Here is a 15,802-nt window from a genome sequence, read left to right on the forward strand (position 1 = left end):
TTTTCTTTCTTTCTTTCTTTTTTCTTTCTTTTCTTTTCTTTTCTTTTTCTTTTTTTTTTGCTTTTTGGGGCGCAGAGGGAGAACTAGTGAATATTGAAACTGGTGTGTTGCTACTTACTGGATGGTGTAATGGAAAGAAAATATGCCAGACTCAGTAAATTTGAGATTCGAAGGATGTGTTTAACCAGACATATGCTGATAGGTTTGACAGCCTGCTCTCCAGTGAGGGAAAAATATACAAAGTACACATTTTAAGTTTAATTTTCATTATTAACACTTTCTTTGTGTTGAGTGATTTCAGTCATGTCTGACTCTCTCTGTGACCCCATTTGGGGTTTTCTTGGCAAAGATGCTAGAGTGGTTTGTCATTTCTCCAGATCATTTTACAGGTGGATACTGAGGTAAACAGGGCTAAGTGACTTGTCCAAGGTCACACAGATAGTATCTGAAGTCAAATTTGAACTTAGGTCCTCCTGACTCCAGGGTTGGCATTCTATCCACTGTGCCACCTAGCTGCCCTCAACAAAACAGTAAATCAAACCCTGTTTTGTAGTGATAGCCAATTTTGTTCATGTCAGTGCTCACACTGATGAGTTAATAATCAGCTCTTCCAGCTGGTCCAACACATAGCTGGGTCTGACTCCTAACCTATACCTGATAGAGAGAAGAAGAACTCAGAATTTAGAATGAGACAAAAAAATTTTTTTTGGAAATGGCCAACGTGGAAATTTGTTTTGATTGATACTTGTTTGTAATGAATTTTGTTTTTCTTATGTTCTTAACTAGGGGATTGGGGTGGGAGAATGAGATGGCAGATTTTAATTGGTTAAAACAGATGAAATACATATTTTTAAATGATGAGATTGGAATCAATAATCTCACAAGTTCCTTCTAGCTCTAAATTGGTGACCCCATGTGATTTGTTTATGATGCTTGCATCGGGTTTAGCTAATTCTAACAATTGTTTGGAAGTTTACAGTTGTAAATAAAACTACAATGCAATTAATTCAGAAACCTGAAGTTTTTTTTTTGTTATTGTTGTTCTTTTTGTTGTTGTTTTTAGTGCTATATGCATTGTGAAACATGTTAGGAAACTTAAATGTCAGTATGAACCTACTCAAATAGCCAAATTAATTTTTAGAAGAATAATATAAATTTTTAAAATTGTTAAAGATGAATAATATATTTGTACCTGCCTTGTGTTCACCTTCTAATGTCAATCCTAGAAGTATGTGCATGAGTTGAACTAGCATTTCTTTGGGAGGACAGTAGCAGTATGAAGTCATTTATTATTGTTGTCGTGTCCATGCAAGTGACTCTTATCAGCACCTACCTCCCATCCCTTCTTGGGCTTTCTCTTTCCAGGCTACTTCTGCTTGGCCCCATAGAGCAGAAGTGGGAACAATGAATACAAGTTTCAGATTTTTGCATAATGTAAGGAATAACTTCTTAACAATTAGAACTTGCCCTCAACTGGAATATCACTTTGAGAGGGAGAAGGTTCTTTATCTCTGGAAATCTTCAGGCATCTAGAGACTGGGTGACCACTTCTCAGAGGTCCTGAAGAGACGGATCCCAGTTCAAGCACTAGATGGGCTGATTAGGATTAGCTGGGATTGTCCTGCCTGGCAGTTTGACACTATTCTGGGCTTCTGGCTAGCTAGTGGGCAGTTAGGACTTCATGAATTATACTTAACCTGTATTCAGGGATTTACTAGTTCAAAATCTCATTTGATCTTATTTTGGGGTGTTAATAAGTAGACTTTGCTAGTCATATTGTTATGTCATGCATGGAAAGTCTTGGAAAAATGATTGGCTATTCCTCAGCTTCAGTGTGTCTATATTATGCAGAATGTTATGATGTTTTCTCTGTGTTGTTACAGGCTGGATATACTTCAGGACTTGATGGGACATTTGCATGACTCCTAATTCCTTTCTGGATTTGGCCTTGAATTCAAACAGAAATGTCACAAATGGCAAATGTTAATCTTTGTGCCTCAGGTAATTAAGCAATTTTTGTTTTATTTTGTTTTTTTAAACACTGTGTGACTTTGCACAAAGTAATTTTGCTTTTAGTAACATAAAGACAAGAGTATACCGTTCAAGTCACTAGAATTTCAGAATAATTTTCTACTCGTTGATGTTTACTCTAGATTCACCTAAGAATTAGTCTTTCTTTTTGGATTTCCTGCATATTGAACTCTGTTGGCAACTGACTTGGATTGTTCCTAGCATTGTGTCAGAAAATATATGTGAAATCCAGCAAACTGGTACAATAAACAGTCAATACTGCTTATCTTTTGTTTTTGTTTGTTTTTTTTTTATTTTGGAGGCAGTGGGGGTTAAGTGAATTGTCCAGGGTCATACAGCTAGCTAGTAAGTGTCTTGAGGCTGTATTTGAACTCGGGTCCTCCTGACTCCAGGGCCGGTGCTCTATGTACTGTACCACCTAGCTGCCCCCATTACTGCTTATCTTCTTTCCAAGGGTTTGGCAGAGTAATGAGATTGAGGTTTAAATATCAGTTCATAAATGTAAAATGTCTCAAACTTCTTAGGGCAGTTTTAAGCTTTAGACTTTTGGGACACTGTGTATATTTTTAAATTTTCATTTTTGTGATTTTTGTTTTTAAAAAATTTGACATTATTTGTTCTTATAACACCTCAGTTCCCAATATCTCTGTACCTGCCCCTACCTCTGCTCTCTTTCAATAAATAATAAACTAACTCAACACATCAACCAAGTCCTCCATTATATGCTATGTCCCATACCAATCCTCTATTTCCACTTTTTGATAAATCTTCATTAGGGTCAATCTTGGTCACTGTCACTTTACTTTCTTTCAGTTGTAATTGGGCATGCTCCATGGGAAGGAATGCTCAAGTTCCTGTCACTCTAAATGCCCAGGAGACCTGACCTACAAATTAACTGATAAGAGAGGAAGGAAAGTGATGGAATAGAAATTTCCACTCCACATACACCTCTCTCTAGAGCTCCATTTGCCAAAACTACTAAAAATCTAATGTCGCTTTTGGCATGTATACCATAGATGGCCAATCTGTGGCATAGAGTCCAGTCAGTTGGCTGTATGGTTGGTTATTCGGAGACAATCTTCTCAACTTGCTCATTTCTTCTTTAACTCCTTCCTTCTGCTGCCTGACTTCTGACAAATTTCAGTCCTCATAAGCACTCTCTCCAGTGAATAATGGGCTAAAGATGAGAAATGAGCCCCATGATTTTCTTATTAAAAGATTTAGTGTGGAAGACTTTTGAACTTATTTTAAAATAGTCATTTGAACAATACCTGTAGATTTTTGTTAAATAAATTGTCCCTCTTCCCACTACCACCACCCTCCCCTAGCCCCAATTTCTAAGGTTTGACTGTCTTAATCTCAGCACCGTTGTCCATTGATTTTCCATTTTTTCTTTCCTCAGAAACAGCATTGATCTGGGATTTAGGAGACCTGGGCTCCATTCCCAGTATTACCAATAATTCTGTATTCTTGAAGAAACCATTGAACATTTCTTCAGCTTTCGTTTCCTCATTTATAAAAAAAAAATTAAAGGTGGAAGGTGGGAGTTGAGCCAAATCTAACTTCAAAATTCTATGAATTTATGCTCTTATTTTGTATTTCTCTGACTTACTACTTCTGCTTTCACACCTATTAGACTAGATTAGAATGTAGAATTCTCACTTCTACTGTCAATCTACGTAGAGTGCTTTTTCAGATGGGGAAATTCTTTGCCTATAGTCTTTTCTCCTTTGCCCTGGAGGAGGCTCAGCCTTTCATTGTATTATCAGGAAAAAATATTCTAAGTACATACATTAAAACATCACAGGAATTGAATGCAGAGAAAGCTGGGTTTGGAATAAGTTTGAATTCTTGCTCTTCCACTTAATGAGTGATTGTGGGCAAATACCTCAGTTCCCCCCTGTAGATTGAGCAAGTTTGGATGAAATGATCTCTAAGGTACCTTTGACCACTGAGGTGTGTTCTTTCAAGAACAGCCATTCGGGGCTGCACCAAAACACTCCTCCCTGCTTATGTTTACAGGTATAATTTTTGTTTTCATTTATTTCAAACAAAATTTCATTCTTTTTGAGTAAGTGCAGGTTGGCATTGCTTCTAAATGTAAAGATATGAACCCTATAAAATGGTCATGATTATTCATTGCTTTTAAAACTTGTGATTAAGCCAAGGGAAACCAACAGGTGTTAGAGAATCATTTCATTCATTTGAAATCAAAACAATCAGGCTTTAAGGTCAGTAGTATTTCCACTATATTTTCAGTTACCTGTGTCTTTATAGATTTGATCTACTGATACTTTAAAGTTATAGAACTGTAATTTGTGTTTGGAAAAGTTCTTAGAAACAAAATTACATGTAGCTTAAATATATAACAAAAACATACATATACATAATTTTGCATATATATAAACATAACTTTGCACAGCTCTGCCTCACTTATATACAATTCATGCACAAGTTAAGATATCACCCTGGTGACGTCATTGGTCCACTTTGAGATTGAAGGATGAACAGCAACAACAATGAAGATGAATCAGTGAAAATGTATTTATTACACACTTGTGTGTCCAGTGCTAGAGATACAAGTGGAAGGCTGATATAGTCCCTGCCCTCAAGGAGCTTACATTCTAATTAGGGAAGACAGGATATATCAGAAAATTATGGAAAAGCTCCCAGCCCCTTAGGGTACAGCAGCACATGAAGATGGCAATGCCATGTCTCAGGGAAGCCTTTGAAGGGGAAATAAGACAGTGGATATTGAGATACTTTGAAAAGGTAAAGGCATTGAGCAAATGTAAGATGGCAGTATTGCCTTGATTATTTGTATCAACCTAAATGGTTATTATTCATCTATCAACAAGCATTTAAGCATCCATTATTGTGTGTCAGACTCAGTGCTAGGAAGTAGGAATGTAAATCAGTCAACAAACATTTATCGGGTTCCAGTGATCTGCTAGGCACTGTGCAAAGTGCTAGGGATATAGCTCCTCAAGGGACTAACATGGCAGGGGGGAGTGGGGCAATATGTAATCTAGGCATGTATATGTTTGTATACATACACGCACATACAGAGAGTAATTTTCATGGGGAGGCTCTAATAATTGAGGGGATTGGCTAAGACCTCATAGAGGAGATGGTTCCTGTGCTGTTTTGAAGGAAACCTGGAATTTGAAGGGGCATAGGTGAGGAAGGAGTGTATTCTAGATGGGGGGAGGGGAGGGAGACTCGTGATGGTTTATGCAAAGGCCTGGAGATGGAATGTTGTTCCTGAAGAGGTTTTTGTTGCTGTTGAGTCGTTTTTCAATTGTGTTCGACTCTTCATGACCCCATTTGGGGTTTTCTTGGCAAAGAAACTGAAGTGGTTTGCCATTTTCTTCTCTAGCTCATTTTACAGATGAGGAGACGGAGGCAAACAGTTAAGTGATTTTTCCAGGGTTTACTACTAAGACTACTAAGTGTCTGAGGCAAGATTTGAACTCAGGAAGTTGAGTCTTCCTAACTCCAGGCCCAGCACCCTATTTACTGCACCACGTAGCTGCTCTTTCCCTGAGGAGGTTAGTAGTCTGGAGTTTGACAAGACGAAGGACAGAATGGGTCCAAAGACCACTGATGAAAGTTTGATAGAGCAGAATGAGCCTAAGATGGTCTAAATGCTGCCGTTCTGCCCCCTTTCACCCTCCTGCCCCATGTCAGAATTTTCCTGGGCAGGAGCCCTCCTCAAGCAGGACCTGAGCCTACTTCATCAAGCTTTTCGGCAGAGTTACATGGAATTTGTCGGTTTAAAACTGGATTGTACAGACTTGGCTGCCTGTAGCTATCCCTGTATCTTTTGAAGCCAGGTGTTCCTTACGTTAAAAGAGAATGGAAATGATCTCGTGGGTCACAGATGTGCCCTCAGAGGCAACAACTGGTGGGTCTGGGAGTGCCCAAGGACTGATTGGGAAATGGGGGAGGGGGTGCTAATTAGAGCTTGATCATCCTGAGAATGAGATTCCAGGGAATCCTTCATAACCCCAAAAGGATGAGGATCGACATACTTTGTCTCTCTGACTTTCTCTTAGGTAATAAGAGTTCATCAGAGATGGGGGTAAAATAAATATGGGGACAGGGTAATCGTAGGATTTAAAAAGTGGAAATGACACACCACTGCTGGAAACTAGAAGTAAAAAAAACACCCTAGGGTTATAGATTTAGAGATTGATGGGACTTCAAGGTCATCTGTACAGAGGTGACAAAATCTGGGCAGTGCAACTCTGTGGGCGCAGTGCCCCTCTCCCCCCACCCAGTTTAAAATATAATTAGGACGTGCCTAATAAATTTTTTAAAAATAAAATGCGACATAGATAATGTTAATTTGTGGTTTTCTAAGTCGACATGCAGGATTAAGGATCCATGTCTGTTTGTGTTTGATGCCGCTTATATAGTCTAAGACTTGTCATTCTAAAAATGAGGAAACTGAGGCCCAAAGAGATTAAGTGATTTATCGAAGGTTATACAAGTAGTGATACAGAATTTGAACCCAAGTCCTCAGACTCCAGAGCCAGTATTCTTTCCACTGTACCATGCTGCCTTTCATCAATTTTCTGATCATTTGTGGAATTGTACCATTTGATTAAAGAAGGAAATAAGAAATATGCTAGGTGGAGACCTATTAGAAAGAGAAAGAATAAAAGGAGAAAAATAGGTGGGTTATGAAAACTTGTGGAAAAAGAAAGTTTTGTAAATAATGATTGGCTTCTTCCCCACCTGTAAGGGTCAGATATAATGTGAGATTTTTAAAATACTGTATTGGTGGCCAATTTTGTATGGCCAATTGAACAGAAGATTAACATGTGCATTTATAATGAAAAGCATCTTCTTTTTATATAGCACTTTTCTGCTTTTCAAAAAGCACTTTGAAAAATATCACCTCAGCTTATTAGTTAAGATTTCTGTATTTGTACAGTATCTATTTCACCTCTTAGTGTCACTGTAGGTGGGTTAGTCATACAGTAATAGAAATGGGGCTCTAATTAATAAGCCAGAAATTACTTTCTTGTGTATTATGCAGGTGACATATTGACTTTCTGAATCCTGAAGTTCAGTACAGTAAGGGTTGCTTACTTTAAAAACAAAATCAGTCATGTTTGAACTTTAAAAATGCCAAATTACCCGGGACCCCATAAATTTCCATAAGAAATTACTGCATTAACTGAGAACTTGAAAAAAATTTCTTTGGAGTGCATTGCCTGTAGTGGGGCGTGCCTGCCTTGCAAACCCTTAAGGCTTACGTTTAGTAGGTAAGGAGGCTCACCTTGTAAGTTTTCTTCCTTCAAACCTTGAGCAGCTTCTAATGGGGCAAGCATCAGATTTCAGACACAGATGAATAGCTTTCCTGCTAAACCAAGTGCAGGTGATTTATCTTCAGATGAGCAGGAGCTAATTTGAGTGTTGGAAGCCTGCAATCTGGTGTGCTGCTTCCCCTCTGAGTGCCGAGCAGAGATAAACTTCAGAGCTCTGGGGTTTTCTACTCCAGGTACCCTTTTAGATCCTTGCTAATAAGGAGAGGGGGGAAAGTGGATAGGTTGGCCACCTTCAGAATTTGAGCTGTGGCTATCATTCTTCTAAGGAGATTGATTGGATCTTCTGTGAAAGGATTAAACCACTTCTTGCTGAAGGAGTTAAAGATAGCACATTATGGTAACCTGCAAACTTACTGAGTGAGTATTGAGAATTTTTTGTAATTGAGTCTTTTTACCTCTATGGACAGACTGGACCGTAGAGTTATCTAACTACATGGGGATGTTTGTTGCTGGTTTCCTTCCTTCCTCTGATTCCTTGTCCAACAAATGCTTTATTACCTGGGTCCTACCCCTTCTCAAAAAGGTTATGCTGTGGAATTTCTGGGAAAGATTCTAATCATTTCAGTTTTAAAAAAACTACAGTTGTGACATTTCTCCCTTGGGTTTCTTGGTATAGAACTGGTTTCAATTTTTGATGTGGTCTGAAAGAAAAAGAGAGTTGTCGCAAATCTTTATTTAAAAAAAATACATTCTAAAACTTTTGGCAAAATGATCACAAAGTTGATCTTAGGTTTTAAAAATGTTTCACTTTGAAGAATTATTTTCTTGCTTAATCAAAGATTACTTACTGTTCTTACACTCAAAAGTCACACCAAATTGATCATACTTTGTACTTTCAGTAACTTAAATGTTTTTGGTCTGAGTCACAAGCTTAGTTATTCATTTTTGAATGTTTAAGGCACCCCATGCTCATGCTTTGGAGACCAGGTCTGCTTCCTATTTGGGGCTTCATTTTCATTGAATTATGAAGTCTTTGGAAACAAGAGAAGGTAAAAATGTGCAAACATTCATTTGTAAACCTAGCCCCCTGCATTTTACCAACTGACAGTTCTATATAGAAAAGTGATTTCACTTCCTAAAAATAGGTATCGTATTGCTTCAGGGATGTTTCCAGTGAGCAGATTTCTAATCCCAGTATTTCTGAGAGCTGTCACTAGAATTGGCTAGAAGGGGTGGAGGGGAGAGGGTAGGACTAGAGTAACCACAGTAAGCAAATATACCAGAGTGTGTTGGAAAGAAAGAAGTGGGTCCAGGAGCAGGTATTTTGTTTGAATCTTTTTGCACATTAAATACAGGATGGTATGTTTGCCCCATTATGCATTGCCCTGTACCTATAGCCTTTGGGCCACAAGCCAGACCTGAAGACACAAGTGATAGAGAACAGGGAAGCTTACTCTCTGCTGTGTTAGTGGTCATGGGTCTAGTTACACTTCCACTATAGACTTATATGTAAAGGGCGTTCTCTTGGAGGCCTGTGAGTCCTGTAGCTTCTGCAAGTGGTCATGAACAATCACACATTGGGAGGTTTTTTATTACTTATGAGTCATTTTAATTGGGACAGGGTTGTGATGGGGGAGGCTGGCCTTCTGGTAGATTGTAAGGTCTTTGCCAAGAGGGACTGCTTCATTGTCTGTACTTGTCTTCATGACACCTAACACAGGGCCTGGCACATAGGAGCCATTTCAAAAGAGCCGATTGGTTGATTGGCTGGTTGGTTAATTTGAGGTGTTTTCATAGGACCATAAATTGAGTTTTAGAAGGGACCTAGGAAATCATCTTGGCAAGTGATTCTCAAAGTGTGGTCCATGGACCCTTGGGGGTTCCTGAAACTCTTTCAAGTGGTATATGAAGCCAAATCTATTTTTGTAATAATACTAAGATGTTTTATTGTCTGATATAGTAACTATCGATATAATACACATAATCAGAAGCACTTTGGGGGGCATCAGTAATTTTTTTTTCTTTTTTTGCTTTTCGCTAGGCAATTGGGGTTAAGTGACTTGCCCAGGGTCACACAGCTAGGAAGTCTTCTCTTTTTATAAATGAGGAAGATGAGGCTGAGAAAGGATAAACATTTAATATAGTGGTAGATCCAAATTCAGGACATAGAATCACATATATAGATATGTGATATATATAGATAGATATGTGATATATATATATAGATAGATAGATAGATATGTGATATATATAGATAGATATGTGATATATATATATATGTGTGTGTAGGGATATAAATATAGATAGAGAACTGGAAGGGACTTCAGGGGCCATTTAATCTAACTCCTACATTTTACAAGTGAGGAAACTGAGGCCCAGGGAGATTTCACCTACTTCTTTTGCCTCTCTACCTCATAAAAGTATCAGATTAGGAAAACACTTTTTAAATCTTAAAGCCAATCTTTCTAAATATAATAATTTTTTCCTTGAAACTTTGTCTTGCTTATTTTAATGTTTGGGTTTTTTAAAACTGAGTACTGGTAAAGAGAGGAAATTGTATCAAAACATTGTTTATAAAAACTATACTTGCCCACTTAAGACACCCTGATTTTTCTTAACTTCTGTTGCTTATATATCACGGAGAGCAGGAATTATTTTATTTCTTTCTTTGTATTCCTAATTCCTAGCATATGCCTGGCACACAGTAGATGCTTAATAAAAATGTTTTGATCAGTTACAGGTCAGAATGTTTTTTCCATCCAGTAATAAACATTCTCCTAAATTTTGATGGAAAAAATGTAGTCATAGAAAGATAGAGCTTTAATGATGAAAATGGGAAGACTGTTGTCCTTGGAAATACAGAACCTCAGTGCCACTTGCTACTTATGTAGCCTTGAGAACTTCGTTTAACTTCGGTGAGCTCAGTTTCTCATCTGAAGACCCTTCTGGTTCTAAATCTATGCTTTTAGAAGTAGTTATATGTCTTTAAAAAAAAAAAACCACAACTTATAAATATGCCAAGAGAAATTATGATAAAATTCTTGATCCCAAATCTAGTCAGTATCATATAATTATAGCTTTCTTTGTTAACATATGCCTGAAAACTATTTAAAAATAAGATTAGAGAAAAAAATATTCTTGTTTTATGTGTCTCTTCTCCTTATAAGACAACTGAAGAATCATTTCTAATTTAGTCTTCCTGTGTGTGAAGGCTTAATTTTTTTCTGACCAGTAGAGGGAGCAGCTAGTAAAGTTCTTGCTTTCTAAGTGAGCTGAAAGGATAAATACACCAGTGAAGTGTCAAACATAAACACAGAAAGTAGCTTGCTCATCCCTTAGGTTTAAGAATAGGATTTGAAAAGAAGGAATTAGCATTCAGTCACAGAAAGGAGAAGACTGTGGCAAGGACATGTGAACATTGAGTCTCAAGGTTTCTTTGGAAGGTAAAACAAATAAAGACACATCCTTTAAAACCCCTTTGTTTGTGCCACTTGGCAAGATACAAGGAAACTTCTCTAGGACTCAGTCCCAATGTGGAGCTCAGGGAGTAAGGCTAGCATGTAGAGAAAATGGAAAACAACAATAACAACAACAATTAAAATACCTGGCAATTAGTACTTTAAGGTTTGCATGCTACTTTACAAAGATTGCATTATTTGAGATAACTATGCAGTAGGCATAACTACTACCTGAATATCCCCCCCCCCAGTATTTTGGGGCCCACAGAATAAAAAGGAATTGGGATGCAGATTGAGATTGTTTCTAGATCAAAAGAAGATTACTGATAGAATTTAAACATGTAGCATTCTCCTTGGCATTGCAAGCAAGAGTTATGATCTAATTAATGTAGGGTCATAGGCCTTAGAGATGACTTAGTCCAGTCCCATAACATTGTTCTCTTAACATAGCTCTCACTTCATTCATTCATTCATATATTTATTTATTTATGGCAGTTGGGGTTAAGTGACTTGCCCAGGGTCACACAGAACATAGCTCTCATATTACTTGATACATTACCCCAGCTTTACAAAGAATTTTTACAAATCAACAAACCTGCTAAAATTTTACCCTAATCTTTCCCACTTTTCTCAGTGCCCATCTTAATGATCTTTCCTTGCTATTTCTTGACCTCTAAGCTGGAACAAAAACAATGCCTTTTCATATCAAATACATGTGAGGATTTTGGGGGGAAAAACCACTTTATTATGAAAACCTAACAAGTCCTATAAAGAAAATCATAGGACCATAGATTTAGAACTAGAAGTGACATCAAGACCATCGGGTCCAACCCCTACATTTTGTAGATGAAGAAACTGAGGAACAGAGAGGTGACTTGTCCAGGGTCATACAGCTAATAAGTATTGGGGTTAGGATTCCAGCTCAGGGCTTCTTGACCCCAAGTCCAGCCCTGTGTCCAGTAAGTCACCTAGTTATCTAGGGAGGTTTTGTTAAATTTCTTTTAGGTCGGCTGCAAAAAGTCTTAAAAGCTGTGGTTTTTTTTTTCAAAGCTTTGTTGAACCATAACATTTGAATGGGATTCTTGATGCTTTGCCTCATTCTGGGTTCTTTAAATAAAAGGAAGCTTTCTCTTCTTCCTGCTGTCATTGTGTGCCCTTTACCTCCTATGCATCGATCTGGATTCGGTTTCCCCAACAACATAGACTTGACAGGCCGCCCTCCTATTCAAATGAGGGTGGTTCCAGGGAAATGTTTTCTTTGGCCATCCAATCTGGCATATTGCTTCCCATCTCAGAGAACAAAGACTGATTTTTTCCCCCCTTCATGTGCCCTGGCAGAAATACATGCAGAAGTACCTGTAGAACTCATACTACATATACCAAAATTGGTGCCCCGCCCTAAGAAGTAGTGAATCACTATGATCATATAAAACAAACCAGGGTGGGGACCTGGAAGTTTGTGGGGTGGGGGTTGGCTGGGGATGATGGGGGAGGCCGTAGATTTGGTTTGCATGTCGTCAATGCAGCTTACAGGAAAATTGCAAAATCCTAGGGCACCGTGCTACCAGATTTTCCATAAACACACTATGCATGTTTTACACAGCTTCCAAATCTGCCCCCGGGTTCACATTTGGAAATGGGAAAGAAAATGGACACATCAGAACAGGCTGAGTGGTTGGTTTTCTATCTATTCTTCTATTAAGACTGAATCAAATCGGGCCTTAACTTCTGAACTTGTTTGCTTACGTGTAAACACATGCACAGACACATACACAAACACACACATATAAGTAATAACTGTATTCTTTAGGAGGGTACAAGGAAACTCTTTTGGCACATGAAGAAAAAGCAGTAGTTGGAATTTTCACCACCCGAGGATATTGATTTTTATGTAGAAAAATAGGAGACAGGGAATCTCCCTGGCTCCATTTTTCTCTGAAGCCTGTAAGGATTTAGCGCTCTCCCTCTGGGGCATTGTTTTTTGGCTGTCTGTGGCTGAACTCCTTGATGAAGAAAGGAGATGCAGGGATCATAGATTTAGAGCTGAAGGAGACCTTAAAAGCCATTTAATCCAACTCTCTCATTTTATGGATAAAGAAACTGAGTCACTTACTGAAGGGATTAAAACACAGGGAGGAAAAATTCTCCCTTTCTGGCAAAGCTAGAAATTCAAACCCTAGGTCCTCTAATGTCCAATCCAGTGTTCTTTTCATTTTATTATGCTAGAGAAATTTCTGCTTGTGGTGATTTCAGATTTTGGTGGTGTTTGGGGGAGGTTAAGCAAAATAGAGGAAGAATTAAACAAACAACCCCCCCCCAAAAAAAACAACTTGTGAAAATAGAGCAATTTTTAAAATACCACCTGAGTCCTGCCATTCAGCCTTCCTCTGATAAATGACGGAACAGAAAATCTATTCAGTGTAAGAATGATCTGATGCAAACTACCATGAGGAATTATTCCACTCCCTTCTTAGTCCACAGGGCACACTATGAGATTAAGTGAAAGTTTTCCCTTCTCATAAACTCTTGAATATTTAGTCTCCACACAATGCTATTTTGTTAAGGATGGCTTCCAAGATTAGAGGTGGTTGAGCATTCTTCTGTTATTTTTCTCTCTCCAAACATAATTCTAGCTTCCTTTGAGCTGAATGGGCAACATCCTCCCCTTTCTTCTTCTGTACACTGCCTTTGGCCTTATTTTGACCTGTTTCTATTGTTCTCCACCAGGGCAGCTTCTGTTTTTTCACCCTGATACCTAAAGTAGGGTGATAGAGCTTTCTCAGGCTTCCAGTGCATTGCTATATACAATTCGCAGTAGGAGTGATCTCTCCTTGTCCTATTTTAATAATCTTCTACTTCCATGTGAGTTTCCACTAATAACTCTTCTACATACCAGAGGTTTGCTCTGGCTACTCAAAAGTTATTTTCCTGAATTCTTGCCATGCCAAGCCATTCTCTCTTCCCCATTCCCTCCTGATTTGAATAGGGATTATAATAATTTATTTTTCGCTGTGCCTCTGTTAATCACCCACAGTTGCTATGAATGGGTATTGTAGAGAGAACCCTGCACTGGGGTCAAGAAGACCTGAGTTTGAATTCTGCCTCGGTCATGCTTTGCTAATTTTGGTGACCCTGAGAAATCAGCTTCAGTTTCCTCATTTGTCAGAAGGGGGATAGTAGTGCCTACGTTGAAGAGTTGTTGGGAGGATCAGCTAAGATAATATACATGGAGCACTTTGCAAACCTTATAAGCCCTATATAAATGTTAGCTGTTATTAGTGTTATGACTATTTATTTCATACCTTGAGCTCCTTTGAGAGGCACTTAGGATGCGATTAGATAAAACTGGACCTGTGATTTCTTCCTCATAGGTTTTGGGTGCACCGCATGAGGAGCTTCTGTCCATGCAACCTTCTCTATAACATATTAGAATTGCCTGGAGCACTGGGGTTACATGAATTGCCTGGGGTCACACAGTCAACATTGGCAATCCATTTGCTGTGGTGCCTCTAATAGGCCATGTATTATACACTTTTGTAGAACTTCAGAGTTCAAGGAGAACTATCATTTAGACCATAAAATGTTCACCACTGGCCAGGCCAGAAGAATTAGGACTCACACCCAGGTACTCTGACTCCAATCCAGTATACTTTCTGCTCTATGGTGTTGCTTCCTGGTCTATTAAATACCATCATCCTTATAACCAATATCTGATTATCTGTTGTATTTTTTTTTTTTTTTTTTTTTGGTGCGGCAGTTGGGGTTAAGTGACTTGCCCAGAGTCACACAGCTAGTGAGTGTTATGTGTCTGAGGCTAGATTTGAACTCAGGTCCTCCTGACTCCAGGCCAGTGCACTATCCACTATCTATTGTATTTTCAAGACTACTTTGGGTATTTTTCTCTGTTTTCTGTTACCTACTTGGTTTTACCATTTTACTTTATATAAATACCCTAAACACAAATAGAAGGGAGACATTTTAGAAAGGGAGGCAGGGAGTAAAATCCAAATGAGTCCATTTTACTGTTTGCTTTCAGCTAGAAATTTTGGGGGAAAGAAGGTTAAACTGCGTTGGTTCAAATGGGAGTTCATAAATCATAGGACCATATTGCTGAAAGGGACCTGAGAAGTCCTCTAATTCAACTTACCCATTTCACAGATAAGGAAGCCTGAGGCCCAGGGAGGTCAAGTGTACTAAGTTACACTGGGTAGGTTAGCAGCAGAGGTGGCATTTGAACCCAGTTCATCCAATTCCAGAACCAGGGTCTTTTGTACCTGAAGTATCAAAAGAAGTGTGGCTTGACATCTCAGTTCCCTCACCCCCAGTTCAAAGCCAGAGGGTGAAAGTAAGAATATGAGTAATGAATTCAGCCTCATTCTCCTGGCCTGGAATATTTAGTCAATCAGTGATTGTTATTGTTGTACAGCTGAATCAGACTCTTCATGACCTCATTTGGGGTTTTCTTGGCAAAAATACTGGAGTGGTTTACCATTTCTTTCTCTAGTGAATTAAGGCAAACAGAGGTTAAGTGACTTGCCCAGAGTCACGGCTGGTGAGTGCCTGAGGCTACGCTTTGAACTCAGGTCTTACTGATTCCAGACCCAGTGCTCTATCCACTGAGCCACCTAGCTACCTTTAGTCAATATCCTGACTTTAAATAGGCTAGGAAACCCTTAGACATAATCTTATTTTTTTTCTATTTTTTAAGGTCTTTATGCATATTTTCCCTCTCATTTAGCTACTAGTTAGTTTCTGACTTGGATTCTGAGATGGTCACCCTGACTGACTCTTATTAAAACCAAAAGTTCAAACCATCAAGAGTGCCAAATAATCTTGGAAAACTTACCCTGCCTCCAGATGGAATTGTTCCCTCTACCCCAGCGTTCTGTAGGGTTGGTAAACAAGAAGGAGTAATCCATTTTATTCTAGTTAACCAAATCAGAAAAAATTTGTTCCATGCTGATTGTGTGCAAAGAGTATACTTAGGGTTCTGTATTCATAGATTGTTTAAAAAATGATGTTCATATTCAAAGA

General features: G+C 38.5%; 1 protein-coding gene across 2 annotated transcripts in view; it reads left to right on the forward strand.

Annotated features, from left to right (window-relative positions):
* KANK1 (KN motif and ankyrin repeat domains 1) overlaps positions 1–15,802 on the forward strand; it is a 253,086-nt gene that overhangs the window by 176,957 nt on the left and 60,327 nt on the right. For both annotated transcript variants that reach the window (XM_027839287.1, XM_027839288.1), the window contains exon 3: positions 1,884–2,001. In XM_027839287.1, the coding sequence (XP_027695088.1) occupies positions 1,965–2,001 (37 nt within the window). In that variant the 5' untranslated portion in view covers positions 1,884–1,964. The remainder of the gene's footprint in view (positions 1–1,883; positions 2,002–15,802) is intronic.

Source organism: Vombatus ursinus, unplaced genomic scaffold (genome assembly GCF_900497805.2).
Source record: "Vombatus ursinus unplaced genomic scaffold, bare-nosed wombat genome assembly UNPS02014832.1, whole genome shotgun sequence".
Classification (NCBI taxonomy): domain Eukaryota; kingdom Metazoa; phylum Chordata; class Mammalia; order Diprotodontia; family Vombatidae; genus Vombatus; species Vombatus ursinus.